Raw genomic sequence first — 16,728 nt, forward strand, 5'->3', positions numbered from 1 at the left:
TAAGATATCATGTGAGATAAGTAGCATTAAATTTAAGTGTGGAATAGTGGTGTTTGTATTGGAAGAGTAGTGTCTAGTACTAGTTTCTTGACGATGAAAAGTTTATATAAACCATATCTAGTGTTATAGGTTGAGAATGCCCTAGGATAATATTAAGCCTACATGCTTCCATTTCATTAGGAGGGAAAAAGGGCTCAGGCATGAGACTGCCCTGTGTAAGTAACAGTGAGAAAAGTCAAAACTCGTCGTCTTTTCTTGCCCAAAAGAAAAGGAACTGGAAAAGCACACCCTCAGGTACACACCGATGAGGCTAAGCTCTACAAATGTAAGGAGGGGAACTACCGTGAGAACTTGCTGACAGGGCATTGTGTGGATATGTTCAACTCCACAAATTTGACTGCCGCTATGACTATTTCTTTCGTGGTTTTGTCAGCACGATGTTCACTGCACAATCAATTCATTCATAAATTTGTATATAGATTGTGCGATGAAGTGGGACAGAGTTATGTCTGATAAACCATACAGATATTAATGAAACGACTAAAAGTAATCTATGAATTAAACTTTTATTAGGGCATTATTTATATCCACTTGTTTTAAAGCTAAGGTTAAAATATACTTCTTTCGTATTTTAATAAATGATGATGTTGACTTTTTACAGGTGTTTGACCATCAGCCTTATTCAAAAAACTTATGTAATTATTACTTTTGTAATATTAGATTTATTACTAAATATAATTTAATTTTAACTTGCATTTTTTTTGCATATTACACAAAAAAATTTGAAAAATGTGAATGATAAAATGTGTGTCGAAAAGTTAAGAATGTTATCTATTATAATAAAAATGAAGTAACATGATAAAAAACCATAAAATAAGCTCTACATTTAAGCTTCAAAATCTGAATTTGAGCTTCAATAAATAATCCAACAATGAGGGGATAAGAGACATGTGACCTAAAAGAGAGGAGAAGATGAGGAAGATCCAAAACCCGTATTGCTGAACCCTATGAATTACTGTAATGGAAGAGAGATGCAGAAATCTACACATGGAAGTTGAACATGTATGGGGCCATGCAGTCATAGAATACTGCAAGGAGCATATGATATCCCATTTAATTTTAATGGATTGTTGTGCAGCTGGTGAGTATCATCTTTTCACTTCTGCATATGCTATTATATTAAAATTTAAATTTTTAATCTTAAATTTCATGTTGATTTTAGAGTTTTTATTGCATTCTATTTTACAGTCTTCTTTTATGTTGCTAAGAGAACACACATATAAAAAATTATTCACAATTTATTTTTTTGTCTACAACTATACATTTTAGTTTTTTCCCTAAAAAATTCAAACAATCACCCTTGTTTTCTTTGTCTAGGGTTCTATCTTTAAATTGTTATATCCTACAAATAAATGGAGGAAAGGGAATAATACTAATGTCTAAAATTAAAGATAATAGGCGTTTGCACACTGTGGAAGAACACATGTGGGGTGTAATTTTTAGTTGGCATGTACAACAGCGAGATAATAGCCGTATGTATACATCCACGTTAGATTAATCATTCTACGTGACATCATTAACTCAAAAAAAATTTAGAAGTTGTCTCTTCGTTTGTCTACTGCTTGGGCATGCAATTCTTTTTAGAGAAAAACTTCATGCATTGGTTGCATGCAATAAATATAAAATATATAAAATGATGTATTAAATATTATAGAGAAAGCTAAGTAGATAAGCTACTGTACAAGCCGTATGTTTCCTCGTCTATAAATAACTTATATAGAACAATGTCTATACATGTCCTAAACCATCTCCTCAGCAATAAAATTTGCATCGTGAAGATACATGTACCTTGATGAACACATGGAAGTCTTAATTGAAGCAAGTTAGCCATAAACTTATAGCCATGTTGTGTGAGCATTGTAATTGTTGTGGTGCCTTTTTACGGTCACCTAAACTGGATACACTTAAAGCACAACGATCCTTATGGATTCTTACATCGGGAACATTCGGTGAAAACAATTAAATGAGTGAAATTTTGTAAAAACTGGACATATAAGCTTTCTAAATTTGTAAAAATAATAACTATAGATATGTATAAACAAGAACAACATCATGTCTTAAATTTCGTTTGGATAAAAAGAAATTCAGACTGACTTTTACCGGACAAGTCAGACCAAATGAAAAGAGTTTGGACCCATTCTAAACTGCTGAATAACGTGTTTATGCAAAAAAATCTAGATATTTTTGAAGAAATCAAATAGATTTGTTTTTTTTAACTTTTTAATATTTAGTTATTGATTAATCACATGCTAATTACATCTCGTATTTTGCTTACGGCAAATCGGCTAGGGGTCATTTGGCTTTACCATCGTGTAGCACACAGAGCTGCCACCATTTGAAACTTTTTGAACGAAGCGTACCACCGGTACGTGCCAGTTCCATTTGAAAATTTTGGACCAATCGTACTACTCTAGTACTACGTGCCAGTTGCCGCGGGTGCTGGAATTTCACCGCGCCTGAGTACGTCTAGCCCCATCATTCATCATCCACCTGCGCAGCCCCAGCAGCTGGTCCTCCCCTCCCTCCCCTGCCGCCGGTGACCGTTCTCCTCGCTGCACACGCCCCGAGTTCAAATCTAACACCTCATTTTTAGCTTTTGTTTATATTTATAAACTAATTTTAAAATTTCTATCGAAATTTATTTTTCAATATTAATTGTTTACATCACTATATATAAAACTTATTTATATTTATATTTATAAATACATAGTTAGTTTTTTTTATAAAAAAAATTACAAACAATTACACCCTCAAACCCAACACGACTCCACTCCAGATGCAGATCAGATCTAGCAACCCGTTCCAACCAGGGACAAGGTCTGTTTAGATCCATTTGAAATACCACAGGGTAAATGACAAAAGTTTTGATGATAAAAGTTTTGGTATTATATTTTTACAACTTGGTATTTAGAGACATGCAAAAGTTACTATTTTTTTGGTAAAAGTGAGAGATGGTCCGTATCACTATGCGCTTTTTCACAAAATTTGCTACTCTAGACTGCCAAATGTCAAATACAAAGTTGCTATTGTTTAGATCCATTTTTACCGAAAAATGCTCGAAAATAGCAAAAATTTTTGCCATTTTGAATGATAGGTAGGCCCGAATCTCGCGTTCTTTGATGCGGTTAAGAAAAAAAAAACACGCGCACCAACAACAACAAAAAAAAGGCCCACCCCGTGCCGTCTCACCGGATCCCCTCCCACCTCCCACTGACTCGCGGGCCACGGAATAGGAGGGGCCCCACCTGGCGGCGAGGTGAGCGGGCGAGTGGCCAACGCAGGCCGGGGCCCCGGGTCCGATTTGACCGGTCAAAAGGCGTGGCCGCGAACCAAAACCCAAGGCGGGGCACCGGGGGGAGGCGTGGCCCACCTGTCTGTGGGGGCGCGTCCGCGTCCTGTGGTGGTGGTGGTGGGGCGCTTTGACTGCAAATCATTTCGGCCGCTGCGTCCCGACAACCAAAAGCAAGTGGAGGAGGAGGAGGTGGAGGAGGCCGCAGCCAGGGGGAGAGAGAGAGGTTGCGAGCAGCTGCCGCAGAGGGGGAGGGGAAAGGGGAGAAGAGGAGGCGCAGGAGGAGGAGGAGGGTGTGGATCTTCGGCGGCGAGGAGGAAGGTGGGCGAAGCCGTGCGTGTGTTCTTGCTTCGATTTGGCTTCTTTTTCCTCGTCCTCTTCTTTTTTTTCTTCCTTCACTTTGGTTTGAGGATTTTTCCAAGGGCGTTCGCGGTGTGGATGCCCGCTGGGCGCGGCGGTTTCGGTGGCTGGCTGATCCGTCTCCTTGGGATCTACGTTCTCGCGGGGGTTTCGGTGGATTTGCGCACGGATTTGAGAGGGTTAGGTTGGTGGCTTCTGTAGCTGTGTTCAAACGCGGCTCGTTTGGTTCTCGGGTTTGTGTCGGCGACTAGTCAGCGTGGAGCATTTGTACGGATTTGTGGTTGGATTTTTTCTTTCTCGTATTTAGTGCTGCAAGCATGGCAAGTTCTTGGCTTCGGATGGGACTTGGGGAGTAAAGATAGATCATTTACGCCACGGATTCGTATCCAAATGCTTCGATTTTTTTATCGGTTTTGCCCATTCCATCTCCATTAGAGCTCCTAGCGGATGCAGATGAGCTCGAATTCAAGAATAGATGCAGAAGAGGCGAGCCCAAATTAGGAGAAGCGCGTTGCGCTGGTGAGCTGTGGACTTTGTGGTCAAGAAATGTGACAGACAGCAAGAGCCCTATTTTGCGAGGCGATTTGAGAGGGGGGAAGTTGCTTAGCAACGGAACGTGTCTGCGGATAGCAAACCCCGTTGTTTGTGTTGGAGGGGAAGGCGATGAAAAAAAAAAACCCTTTTGCAGCTATTTTTGGGCATAAAAATGGAGATTTTTCGATACATTACCATGTCTTGTTGCAGTGGATAGCTGGTTTGCTGCTAACATTTGCTGCTGTAATGCAAGCCATTCGGTGTAACCTCAGGGCATTCTCAGATTTGTTCGTTTTCCTTGTCCCAAATCTTTGGTTGAGTGCATTTCTCTTTGTCCATGTCTTGCCTTGCGATGAGTATTTCTTGATGGATGCTAGGTCCTGTTAATTATGTGGGTTAGATGGACAAATTGCTTAGCATCGTGAATGAGTAATCCTTTGCGTTTGATATGTTCACTGTAACCTGTGTGGTTCCACTTGTAATTTGTAACTAATGATTGTTATTGACGATCCGCAGGTTGACCGATAGATCCACCGTGGGGTTTTGTGTTAATGCAAAGCTGACTCGCCATCGATTAGCTTTCATAAGAGATGGCTTCAGTAGGGGTTGCTCCGTCTGGGTTAAAGAACAGCAGCGGCACCAGCATGGGTGCTGAGAAGTTGCCTGATCAGATGAACGATCTGAAGATAAGGGATGACAAGGTAAGCTATATTATGATGAATCTAGTGTCGTTTCTTCCATGTATCATGTAAATTTGACTTTGTCATAACATGTTGAATCGAATGGTAAATTCAGGAAGTTGAGGCAACGATTATTAATGGCAAAGGAACAGAAACTGGCCACATAATTGTCACAACTACTGGTGGCAGGAACGGTCAGCCGAAACAGGTGATAACTTCTTGACACAATGTTGCAATAGCATCAACAGGACAACATCATTTCTTGCGAATATATCCAACTTCAAGTCCACCATGATATCAATTTGTTCATCGATTATAATGCAATCTTCCTTTCTAACTTGTATTCTTCGACAATCCTGCAGACAGTTAGCTACATGGCTGAGCGTATCGTAGGGCAAGGTTCATTTGGGATTGTCTTCCAGGTTAGTTGCAACATCTTTGGGCTTTCATATATTTCACCAGTAAGCTAACTAGCTAACTTCGAGTATTGTTTTAACATTCAACTCTACTATCACTTTTTTTTATTATTTAACAAATTATTGACATTTGAAATATTTATATTATTTTACACTGTAACCTTGTTAATTCATGTCCTAAAAGCTTTTTATGTCTGTAAGCAGACACTTGATACCATTTTGGCAATTCTGCAGGCTAAATGTCTGGAGACAGGTGAGACAGTTGCTATCAAGAAGGTTCTTCAGGATAAGCGCTACAAGAACCGTGAACTTCAGACCATGCGCCTTCTTGACCACCCAAACGTTGTTGCTCTGAAGCATTGTTTTTTCTCTACAACCGAGAAGGATGAACTGTATCTAAACTTGGTTCTTGAGTATGTGCCTGAGACTGTTCACCGTGTTGTGAAGCATTACAACAAGATGAACCAACGTATGCCACTTATCTATGTGAAGCTATATATGTACCAGGTAATAAACTGTCCTATACTCCTTGTGGATACTTGTTCTTTGATTTATATTGTAATTTATGTACCTGCTTGCTACAATAGCCTGTTGGATAAGGTAACAAGGCTACTTCTGACTTTGAATTTAAACTGATATTTTCCTTTGATGTTTGGCAGATTTGTAGGGCATTAGCTTACATCCACAATAGCATTGGAGTTTGCCACAGAGATATCAAGCCTCAAAATCTTCTGGTATGCGAATGTCACCCATTCATGTGCCAGTCCTAAATACTATCCTTCTGTTTTGTAACTTGATAATTGATGTTCAACTTTTGACCTTCTAATCAGGTAAACCCGCATACCCATCAACTCAAGTTATGTGACTTCGGGAGTGCAAAAGTTCTGGTAAGAAAGACAATGAAGTAATCCACAACGTATTATATTTTAAGCAGTTACAGTCTGGTCTTACCTTCCCTGTGTTTCTAATTTGTAGGTCAAGGGAGAACCAAACATATCATACATTTGCTCCCGATACTATAGGGCTCCAGAGCTCATATTTGGTGCCACTGAGTATACTACAGCAATTGATATCTGGTCTGCTGGATGTGTTCTTGCTGAGCTTATGTTAGGGCAGGTAAGCAGCTGCATTTTCTTTGCACGATTTGGGAAGTTTGTTGTTTACCACATACCACCCAGCGCTCTATTTTTAAGTCGGTATGCCTTACAACTGTTTTCTGTTGGGCAGCCTCTGTTTCCTGGTGAAAGTGGTGTAGACCAACTTGTGGAAATCATAAAGGTTGGTGCCAATTCTGGTGAAGTTGGCCTTCTGAGTTGTTCTGAGGCACATATTTTTATAACCTTAAAACTGGTCACACATTGCAGGTTCTTGGTACACCTACTAGGGAGGAAATTAAATGCATGAATCCAAACTATACCGAGTTCAAGTTTCCACAGATTAAAGCACACCCATGGCACAAGGTGCAAGTCCATCTATTACCGTGTTATATACTTTCAAGGACTGGTCACTATCATGTGATTTACCGTACATGTAAAATATTTAGGTATTCCATAAAAGGTTGCCTCCAGAAGCTGTTGATCTTGTCTCTAGGCTGCTCCAGTACTCACCCAACCTAAGATGCACTGCTGTAAGTATATTTCAATGGATATTTCATGGTCAAAGTACTGAAAATGATACTACATTGCCACACTTAGTTCTTGAGATGACTCTGCAGGGATTCATTTCATTAATATTCGTGTTACCTTGTCCAGGTGGAAGCACTTGTCCACCCGTTCTTTGATGAGCTTCGAGACCCTAATGCTCGTCTTCCGAATGGCCGCTTTCTGCCTCCTCTCTTTAACTTCAAGCCTCATGGTAAGTTATGGATCATGGTTACAGTTATCCTGGTTGATATTACCAGTTGTTTGCTCAAGCTGGCATTGCAATTATTCTGGTTATTCTGTTGTAATGTTACAGTTTGATTGGGCGATATGCTGCAAATTGCTTGCTCATTACTTTCTGATAAGATCAGCATCTTATATGCCCCTTTCTTGTGTTTGCACAGAATTGAAAGGAATCCCATCAGATATTATGGCAAAATTGATCCCCGAACATGCGAAGAAGCAATGCTCCTATGCAGGAGTCTGAGATGGCCGCAGTCGCAATCCCCTGGAAATTTCCATGGCAAGTGCGCATCCCCCCCCCCTGGACGATCGATGGATCGTCAACATATGCGTGCATGCTGGTTGATGAAGATGTGAAGCTACGCCTTTGTTGTATGACCACCTTGTTGACCAGTGTAGTTGTGTAGCAGTATGCTGTGATGCAAAACCTGACATGTAACCGGTGCACCCCTCCCCTACTAACCCTCACCCACATGAGAATTGAGATTGCCATAGCAGATTCTGTAATGTTAGTATGTTCTAGAGCAGTTAAGAATGTATTTATGGTAGTTGATCCATATGTTGGGATCGTCGTCTATTTTCTTGGTTCTTTGTGCCCCAGACTGCTACCTGGTTTTAGATTGTTCTGAAAAATGCTACTACTACGGTACTACTGCCTGCCACCTTACTGTGCGCTTGTTTGCTCCTGTGTGTGTAGCCTCTGTGAGGACGTTCTGCTTCTGCCCGATGACCGTATGGACAAGTTCGTCGATGACCTTGCCCTCCTGTGTATAGATTCATAATGCCTTTTTGACTCGTTGGTTTACTTCTTTCTACTACTCTCTACTGGTGAAGGGTCAGTTTGGTACCTACGTTCTGTTATTGCACTGGAACGACTGCGTAACAAGACTGGAAGGGAATTAAATTTTTGGTGAATTAAATGGCAAAACTGAATTAAGGGGCTGTTTAGGACAAGCTCTTCTTCCATGAATGTTTGAATGCTTATTATAAATAGTAAGCGTAGATTATTAATAAAACTTATTCATAATCTTAGACTAATTCGCAAGACGAATCTATTAAGCCTAATTAATCCATGGACTAATTCGCGAGACGAATCTATTGAGCCTAATTAATCTATGATTATCACCTGTGGTGCTACCGTAAACATGCTTTAATTAGGTTTAAAAAATCGTGGATTAACATCTGTGAAGCTACAGTAAACATGCTTTAATTATGGATTAATTATGCTTAAAAAATCGTCTTGTGGATTAGCATTCATTTATAAAATTAGTTTTTTTATTAATCTATGTTTAATACTTCAAATTAGTGTCAAAAATCCGATGTGACATGTGGCTTAAAAAAATCGAAACAACCCCTAGGATTAGATTAGTTTATGCTGACGGACAACTTCTAAAATAGAATCTGCTTATCCAGATTCATTCATAAAGTTAGTCGTTTTGGATGGAGGAAATAAGTTAAAAAAAACTATGGAGGAAATAAGTTAAAAAAAAACTATCGACGTTTTCGAGCTAGTTCCAAACTTGCACAACATGATCGCAGAAAACTATATTTGGATAGCATGGTTTTAAAATTTTAATTAATCTTCGCCTTCCGTTTCTGGCAGAAAGCTCAAAATCGTAGCGAACAAGAATCAAATTTAAATATATTCTTCAGAGTTGAGAGTGGTTGCACCCGAAAACCAGAAAGAAACTGCCGGAGTGAGAAGAGCAGAAGAAGCCGGGGAAGGGGAAAGGGAGGCGGCGCGGCGCCGGCGGGCGGAGATGCCGCTGGGCAAGTACTACTGCGACTACTGCGACAAGCAGTTCCAGGACACCGCCGCCGCCCGCAAGCGCCACCTCGAGGGCTCCCAGCACCAGCGCGCCCGCGCTCTCTGGTACGACGCCGTCCGCCGCCAAGGTGCTCCTCCTCCTCCATTTCCCCCTTGCTTTTGCCCGCGTGGCTGGCTCACGTGCTGTCTCCGACGCCTTCTGACCGCTCGCTCCCCCCCACCTCGTCTTAATCGGCAGAGCTGCACGGCGGCGGCGCCCCCCTCGTCCAGACCGACGGCGGCATCGGCGTCTGCCAGCACTTCGTCCGTACGGTGCGTGCGCTCCTGCTCGGTCTTACCATCCTTTGCAAACGCATCTATACTCAACGGGGATGAACAGTAACTTGTTACTATTATTTTTGGGTGTATTTTTATGTGTTTACAGGGGACGTGCAAGTTTGGAGATTCATGTAGGTATTTCCATCCGAAGCCAGGTCCTGCCCATCCAGGATCACCTCCTTCTGGTGAGTTTACCTTCTTGTGCCCTGATTTATTTTTGTAAATCTTTTGGTATATTTATTTTGGAAAGCTGCGTAGTAAGATTCTTCAGCGAAAGTTTGCTTGATGCCGGGACATATTCTTCGCTATATTATGATAAAAACTCATTGGAATGACGATTGCCCGATGGGCGTTTGTCTAGACTTATTTCAGTTCATCACACACCTGCAGGAAGCCCTGGGCTGAAGGTATTCACATAGTATTAGTGCAGTTGAAGGCGTCTTAATGTTGGCGCAAAACAAGAAGTCGCTGGCCTGATGTTAACACTATGCACATTGCCATGCAACTCATTTTTCAGAGGATTATCTGTATCTGCCCTTGTTTTGGGATTCTACCAATACTTCTTTAGTCCTTAGTTTTATCTCACATGAAGAAAATAGCTGTACACAAGTCTGTTGGACCATATAGTGTACATAGCACAAAGGGCGATATATTTGACTATTTGTATATCTGTGTGACTTGAAAAATAGACAAAATATACTTTCATGAAATTAGGTGCCTACAGTACCATGCACACACTTGAGTCTTCTTGTCAGTTACGATTTATATATGTCCATGTCAAATGTACACCAGTCATGATTCTTATTGCTATAAGATAATTCTTGCAACTGCACATAGTTCTAAACTAGATTTAAACCGTGGATAGTCCTTATCTTGTGACTTACCTTTTTATTATCCAGGGCCTGGCTCTAGACCAATGGTGCAGCAGTCTAATTTTCTAGGGAGTCAACCCAATTTTGTTGGATATCAGGCAGCAGATGGAAGTTCTCTCTCAGGTGATCTGATTATGGCACACTCTTGGCAAAAAAACAACATTGTTATAGCTAACTGGGGTAGTTCAGAAAATTGAAAGGCCTATGCTGCTTCCTCCAAGTGATGATTGGATTTTATTCCCAGACAATTTCTCGTTTTCTGTTCTAATTAATTTAGGGTCTGGTTCTTAGTCCTTACGTAGCTTTCTCCATCCAACTTAGATTAAATCGATGAATGAAGGCATTTGGTGGTTATTTTATGTTAGTCAATCACATCATTATTAAAATACGAACTTAATGTCTGGACTCACGACCATAGTTGCCGCAGCAAGCAGCAAAACAAATAGTCAAATACTACATGTCACCTTTACTCTCAATGGAATATGGTAAACTTTAGCTTGCATTTATAGAAAAAATTTTAGGTGGCTTACTTTTCTAGCATGCCATGTCACAACTGTTGGAGTTGGGAAAGATTATTATATAGATAATGTAAAATGAGGATAAAAGAACATATAACGGGAAAGAAGCTTGGATGTTATGTTGCAAACTTTTACTACTTGAGTTAGCTACATTCTGAAAAAAAAAAGTGAATGGAAAAAAGGGTTTCCATTGTGTTTTAGTGCTTAGGAGTCTGTTTCTCTGCTCTGTGGAATACATAAATTTCTTCTGCATGTTTTCCGTCCAGTCACCTTTCATGCCATGAATAGAACACGTTGGACCTGCCAGGGTGCCATACAATCATTGGATGCAATCCTTTATGCATGTAGGCCCAATGGTTGGTGCTCAGTGACTCATGAGGACCGATGTTTCTAGGCAATTTGATTGCATCTGGGTCTGATGGCTGGCCCCTTTATTGACTAATGAGGCACTAGATACTAGGACATTTAAATAGTTTGGCTTACTCAAGAATTGTCAAACTACTGGATTCATGACAAGTGTGCTCGAAAGCCTTGACCTAAACAATGAATTCTGGTGCTTTAAGATGCATAACCTGCCAGTTTAGCATATGTTTCAGTGTTCTTCAAAGTATTACTAGATAATTCTCTAGTTTCTCCTTGATGATGTCACATTTTTTTTTTATTTTCTTTTAGCAGGGAACATTCTTGGGGGCCACACTTCATGGGGGAACTTGCCTCCATCACTACGGCCTCCTCCTGAAGGAGGTTATCCTCCCTTTCCTTTTGTGGACTGGGGTTGAATTGCTTGTTAATGCGAAGGTGCCATATATTGAAAGTTCATGCTTGGTACTTCTTGTCTCAAATGTGCAAAAGGAATATTGCTACTTTGTAGAAAAAGGGTTTATATTGGCTATGAAATAGTTCTCATATGCAGCCATACTTGTACCTCTTAGTGAACTGTGTACCTGCATTCACTTAAAATGTTCCTTTTAGGAATTGAGCTCTCTTTGTACTTAAAATTGTGTTTTCTGGCCTCCTTTCGCCATTCCCAGATCTGTAATTGAATGGGCTGGAAACCTGGATCTGGATGGGCATCCTGGCCCATCAATGCTATGCATCCATCAGATATGTTGCACCTAGTTAATGAAGTTTCAGTTTTGATCTCCATTTACCAACCAAGTTCTTGAGATTTGTGATTTTTTGGTTTTCTAGAAGATGTGTTTTATAATCTGGAACCTTCTTCAATTAACAGGGCCAATTGTGCATCAGCAACCAGGAGGATCAGCAGTCAAGTAGACAACATGAGATCACTCAATCAGCCATGAAAACATTTGCCTACAATAAGGGGAGCCTTGTGCCTTCTCTTGGTTTCAGCATACTGAACTTACATTTTGCACTAACAATACAGAATTTAGCCATAAGTTTCTCCACAGAAAATTACATTCATGGAGCAGGACCAGCAAATCTCCATTCGACTGACAGGCACATGGCTACATATATGGGGCTGTTTGGGTGCTGCCCTCGCCTGGAGACCGTTGCTCAGGCAGATCGATCCGGCCGCAGGCGACCGCAATCGAACGCCTAAGAATGACGCCCAAACCAGGCGCGAATTTGAGAGCAGCAAGCAAACACGCCCTAACCTGAAGATGCTCGATCAGATCGTTTGCATCCAGGCTGCCTGCCGATCAACACCAGGCCACCGTAAGCATGAGACCAGCCACTGTTCTTCCTCCACATCGTGATTGGAGAAGCCACAGCGCTGGTGCATCGCTGGAAGCTCTGGACAAAACCGCTCTGGCTGTCTCTCCAACTCCTCCGACACCTGCCTCTCGCCATGGATGAGCTTCTCCTCGACGTCGACGCCACTGACGATGGCTTGCAGAAGCAGCAGGAGAGAAGCCATCGGCTGCTGGTTGGCTCGTCAGTTTGCAATGACTGTGAACAAGTGTGCTCAAGCTGCACCTACTTATAGTGACCCGAGTTTTTTTTGTTTACAGGTTTCAGGTAAATCTGCATTTCTTGCAAGGCATTTGCACTGTTCTTGCAAGGAAACTTTTTTGCTGGTGGGTCACAGAAAGGTTGTGCTTAGGGTTTGGTTCTGGTGCTCTGCTAGTGTGGGCTCTAGGTGAACAGAATTATTAGGGATGTAGTTGGCAGCAATGCTGCAAATTGAAATATCTGCTAGAATGCCAGTCCTTCTGTTTGTTCATCCAACATTCCAATTGTGCTTTTAGGTGAGAAGGGCAGCCCGAGATTTTTTATCTTGGTTTAGCACATAATTTTGCAATACATTGTTTGGTACAATGTTACCTAACAAAATTATATTGTCGATTCGTTATTCGTGCACTGCATTAGCCAGTGAAGTGTACGCCATGACAAAGCTCTCTGTGATGATACCAATTGCCGATCCAAGACAGCTCATTTTCTTCTATAAATGGCACAAGAATGGTTGCAATGTTTGCTCTCGCTTTTGAAGCTTTCGTTGATAAAACATAGCATTTAGAAAGATTATCAGTCATGTGCTTATAATCTAAAATTTCACGAAGTTTATTTTAGATCGCCAATAATATATATATAAAAATTTTATTCACAAATTATTTTTCGTTTATAAATATGCCGTTTAGCTTTTTTTTCAAGAAAAAAGTCAAACAAAACCCTCCGAGCTTGGGCTAACGTAAAACCTTCACAATATAACCCTATCTGTCATTCTCACGTGAAAGTGCAAAATCATAACTCTTGCTTTCGGTTAATTCTGTCTGTCACGCCTATCTGTCCATCGATCTACAACCGCATTAACCGGGATGAATGGTCTTGTTTGTTCTAAGGCTAAAAAAGCTTCGTGTAAAACTGACATGGAAAAGAGGAAAAAAGGGACTCTGTTGCTTGGTCAGTAGCGGAGTGACAATAAGAATCACACAAAAAATGCTAACGTAGAGAGCTCGAATAGACATTAGTCACATTTTTTTTTCTTAAGAAAGTACTGAAATTCTTATAGAAAAACTCAATGGTATTTTTCAAACGAGGTGGGGATTTAGCCTTCCTCCCTTCACAACTGACCTGATCCAAATTAGTTCTAAAATTTCAACTAAAAGTTAATATTCCCTCTGTTCTATATTATAAGACTTTCTATCATTGTCGAGATTTATTTTTGTTAATAAATCTAGATATATATAAATAAATAAATTTAGATAAACTCAAAAGTTTTAAAATATAAAACAGAGTGAATGCTTATTTTAGGATGGAGAAAGTATAATCATATAATGAATAACAATTACTAATGCCTTTATCTCCAAAAGACCTCGGTTCTGTATAGGTATCTAGACAAGTTTCCCAATATAGAATATTTCATCGATTTTGGTGAGTACTTTTTTCAAATTGCTAAACATTATTTAAAAAAATTCATGTGAAATTCTTTTTAAAAAATAAAATAGCTTATACTTAGTAATTATATGCTAACGACTCTTCTCATTTTCCGTGTCATGAAAAATCCCATCCAAACTCCACTAGGAAATAGGGAATTCGGCTCACGTCATCACAATAGCACCAGTGCTCCCAAAGTGACAGGCAATTACTATTTATGCCGTGCGCGGCATCGCCCGTCACTCTCCACCAATCTGACCTAGTGAACAAAAGTCATAAAAGTACCTGACTTTAAACACTGTAGATACAGGAAATATACGTCACCATACCTACTGTTCACCGGTACGGTAGCGATGGATCTCGTGGGCTCGTTATATTAGACGACTAAAAACACTCCCGGAGTCAGGGTATTCTGACTTTTAAAGGGACGTTAGAGAATACCGTTGGCCGCTTCTCTCTTGCTCCGCCTCCGTCAAAATTTCCCCAGCCGTCCAGCCCTACCTCGCTCTCCCCGCCTCCCCGATGGCCTCCGACGGTCGCGGTCGGCGGGGGTGCCGCCGGTCGGTCGCTTACCGCACATCTATACGCCGGTGGTCGCCCTCGCCGTTCTTTTCCCTGTCCGCGCGGATCTGGCGGCACCGTGCCTGCTGTGCATCTCCGCTGGCGGCAAGGTTGAGCCGGTGCTTGCCCGGCGCCGTGCGCTCGTGGGGTGGGAGGGCCTCGGGGCAGCAGAGGGAACGGCTACGGATCCGGTCGGCCCCACGGTGGATCTCTGACCTAGCGGTGGCTCTTCGCGGCGGCGGCTTTAGCTACTCCTTTCTCGCCGCAAGGATGACGGCATAAGATGCCTGTGCCTCGCCTCGCCTCGTCGGCTTCTCCACCACCACTCTCTCTCTCTCTCTCTCTCTGAATCTCTCTCTCCTCCGCCGCCGCCTCCTCTCGCTTCCACTTCTCGCTGCCGCACGAACCCTACGAGTCCCTCCTCGCCATGTCGGCCTCGGCCGCGGCCGGGGCGGCCTCCCTCGTCGCCACCTCCGCGTCGCTGTCCGTGCCCGACCACCTCCGGCTCCGCTGCTTCCGCCTCCACCCGCGGCCGCCGCCAAAGATGCAGCCGCCGCACATCCTGCGGGGCGACCACCGCCGCCGCAGCCGCTTCGTTCTCGCCGTCCTGCAGGATGACCGCGCCCCCTCCGCCTCGCCGGAGGAGCCGAGGAGGTACGGGCTCAACGGGAGCGCGAGCAGGGTCGGGTACGACAATGCCGCCGTGGAGGCGTACCTCGGGTCCAACGGCAACGGGAGAGGGAACGGCGTGGCGGTGAAGCCGCCCGCAGAGTCACAGAGCAGCGCCGTGCTGGTGTCCGCCTCCGCGGCGCAGGGGGATGATGAGAGGAGGCGGAAAGAGCGGGCGGAGGAGATCAGCAGGGAGGACGCCTGGTTCAAGTAGGGCGGCGGGGAGTCCATACCCGAGGTGAATTGTTATTATTGTTGTTATTTTGCTTGTTAGCTCCATACGTTGTTCAGCTCCAGTTCTAAGTGTGTGATCACAGGGCTGTGCCATATTTGAGATATGCAAATGCTTATCAGCTTCTGATAGAATAAGAGGAGTATGATCTTTCATTTTTGAGTATTTGTGCCATTTTTAACATGTGGCAAATGCTAAGTAGGCACTAAAATTAGCTGGAGTTGGATGTTGCCTTCACTAAAGCAAGAGTTCAGCTTCACTTTAGGCGTTTGTTTCTGTTTTTTTTTTTCCAAGTTTGGATGCAATCAAATGCATGGACGAACAAGCCAGTGGCTTACATTTGTTTTCACCAAAAAAAACATCATAAGCTCAGTCGCTGTCGCCCGTAGTCGCCCGGCCTCCCCGCACGCCCGCACGGCGCACACGGCACACAGGCACCTCACGGGCTCGCCCACCGCCGGCCCGGGCGCCGGCTGAAGTCGCCCTCACCCGGCGGCCGCCGCCTGCCTTCGCGGCTGCGATGCGCCTCGCGCCCTCCACAGCTTGCCGTGGCACCGCCTCGGTCGACGGTCGGTCGGTCCTCGCCACCGCACCGGCGAGCCGCAGCCGTGTCCCGCTCCCGCCTCGGCCATGTCAGAACCGGGAATGGCAGGGAGAAATGGAGGAGACAAGTCTGAACATTCTGGAGAAAACATTTAGACTTGCTATCTGAAGACACAAGGGGAAGAAAACGATTTGTTCATCTAGCGGCCACGAAAGAAGCTGTGGGGTGAATTATGAAGATCGGATGGCATATGGTTGTCATCTTTTGTCGGGTAGCTTAGCTCCCATTTTAAATTCAGTAAAAACTTTTACTTTATAGCTGTTGGTGAATTGTAAAACGGTGAAAAAAGACCTGGCTATATATTTGCGCCGATCTGGCAGAATGAGAAAGAAGAAAATTACTCTAATCATTTCGTCTTTAGGAGTAGGAGTAATCTAGGGTTTATTTGTTTTGGAGTTCATTTCATCGTGCTCCGATCTTGGTCTTGCGGCGCCCTCAAATTCGTCGATTGTTCATTGCGATTCCTGTCACTCCGGGATCTGACATAGGTATCAGAGCACGGTTGATCCTTGGAAGCAAAGAGCGGTATCAGATCTGGTAGGTTGGTAGCACGATACCCGTGCTGCTGTAAAATCTCGGACCAGAAGAGCAAGTTCAGGTACTCGATCCTTCTCTCGGGTGTTTG

At 42.9% G+C, this 16,728-nt stretch overlaps 2 protein-coding genes across 4 annotated transcripts; both read left to right on the top strand.

The window, feature by feature from the left end:
- The first annotated feature begins 3,628 nt into the window (after positions 1–3,628).
- On the top strand, positions 3,629–7,907 carry LOC102717190 (shaggy-related protein kinase alpha). Of its 2 annotated transcripts, none has more exons than XM_006643934.2 (13): positions 3,629–3,670; positions 4,760–4,944; positions 5,039–5,131; positions 5,286–5,345; positions 5,574–5,846; positions 5,999–6,073; positions 6,170–6,226; positions 6,315–6,455; positions 6,567–6,617; positions 6,704–6,799; positions 6,883–6,966; positions 7,091–7,193; positions 7,384–7,907. In XM_006643934.2, exons 2-13 carry the CDS (start codon positions 4,834–4,836, stop codon positions 7,464–7,466), a joined length of 1,227 nt encoding a protein of 408 aa, XP_006643997.1. In that variant the 5' UTR covers positions 3,629–3,670; positions 4,760–4,833; the 3' UTR covers positions 7,467–7,907. The 2 variants fall into 2 exon arrangements, with proteins under 2 accessions (XP_006643997.1, XP_006643998.1); XM_006643935.2 differs by having other exon boundaries at positions 3,662–3,682.
- A 983-nt stretch (positions 7,908–8,890) lies between these two features.
- Positions 8,891–13,084, top strand: LOC102717656 (zinc finger CCCH domain-containing protein 3). Of its 2 annotated transcripts, XM_040529055.1 has the most exons (5): positions 8,891–9,118; positions 9,229–9,302; positions 9,415–9,493; positions 10,208–10,303; positions 11,374–13,084. In XM_040529055.1, exons 1-5 carry the CDS (start codon positions 8,983–8,985, stop codon positions 11,475–11,477), a joined length of 489 nt encoding a protein of 162 aa, XP_040384989.1. In that variant the 5' UTR covers positions 8,891–8,982; the 3' UTR covers positions 11,478–13,084. The 2 variants fall into 2 exon arrangements, with proteins under 2 accessions (XP_040384989.1, XP_015693861.2); XM_015838375.2 differs by lacking the exons at positions 8,891–9,118; positions 9,229–9,302; positions 9,415–9,493 and having other exon boundaries at positions 10,216–10,303; positions 11,371–11,496; positions 11,930–13,084.
- Positions 13,085–16,728: the final 3,644 nt, after the last annotated feature.

The sequence above is a fragment of the Oryza brachyantha genome, chromosome 1 (assembly GCF_000231095.2).
Source record: "Oryza brachyantha chromosome 1, ObraRS2, whole genome shotgun sequence".
NCBI lineage: Eukaryota > Viridiplantae > Streptophyta > Magnoliopsida > Poales > Poaceae > Oryza > Oryza brachyantha.

Excerpts from the sequence above, each read along its gene's own strand:
- LOC102717190 (XM_006643934.2), top strand. The coding sequence starts at position 4,834 with ATGGCTTCAGTAGGGGTTGCTCCGTCTGGGTTAAAGAACAGCAGCGGC. Across the intron at positions 6,456-6,566 it reads CTGAGCTTATGTTAGGGCAG|CCTCTGTTTCCTGGTGAAAG; the intron begins GTAAGCAGCTGC and ends TCTGTTGGGCAG. Across the intron at positions 6,967-7,090 it reads CCAACCTAAGATGCACTGCT|GTGGAAGCACTTGTCCACCC; the intron begins GTAAGTATATTT and ends TACCTTGTCCAG.
- LOC102717656 (XM_040529055.1), top strand. The coding sequence starts at position 8,983 with ATGCCGCTGGGCAAGTACTACTGCGACTACTGCGACAAGCAGTTCCAG. Across the intron at positions 9,303-9,414 it reads GCCAGCACTTCGTCCGTACG|GGGACGTGCAAGTTTGGAGA; the intron begins GTGCGTGCGCTC and ends ATGTGTTTACAG. Across the intron at positions 9,494-10,207 it reads TCCAGGATCACCTCCTTCTG|GGCCTGGCTCTAGACCAATG; the intron begins GTGAGTTTACCT and ends TTTATTATCCAG.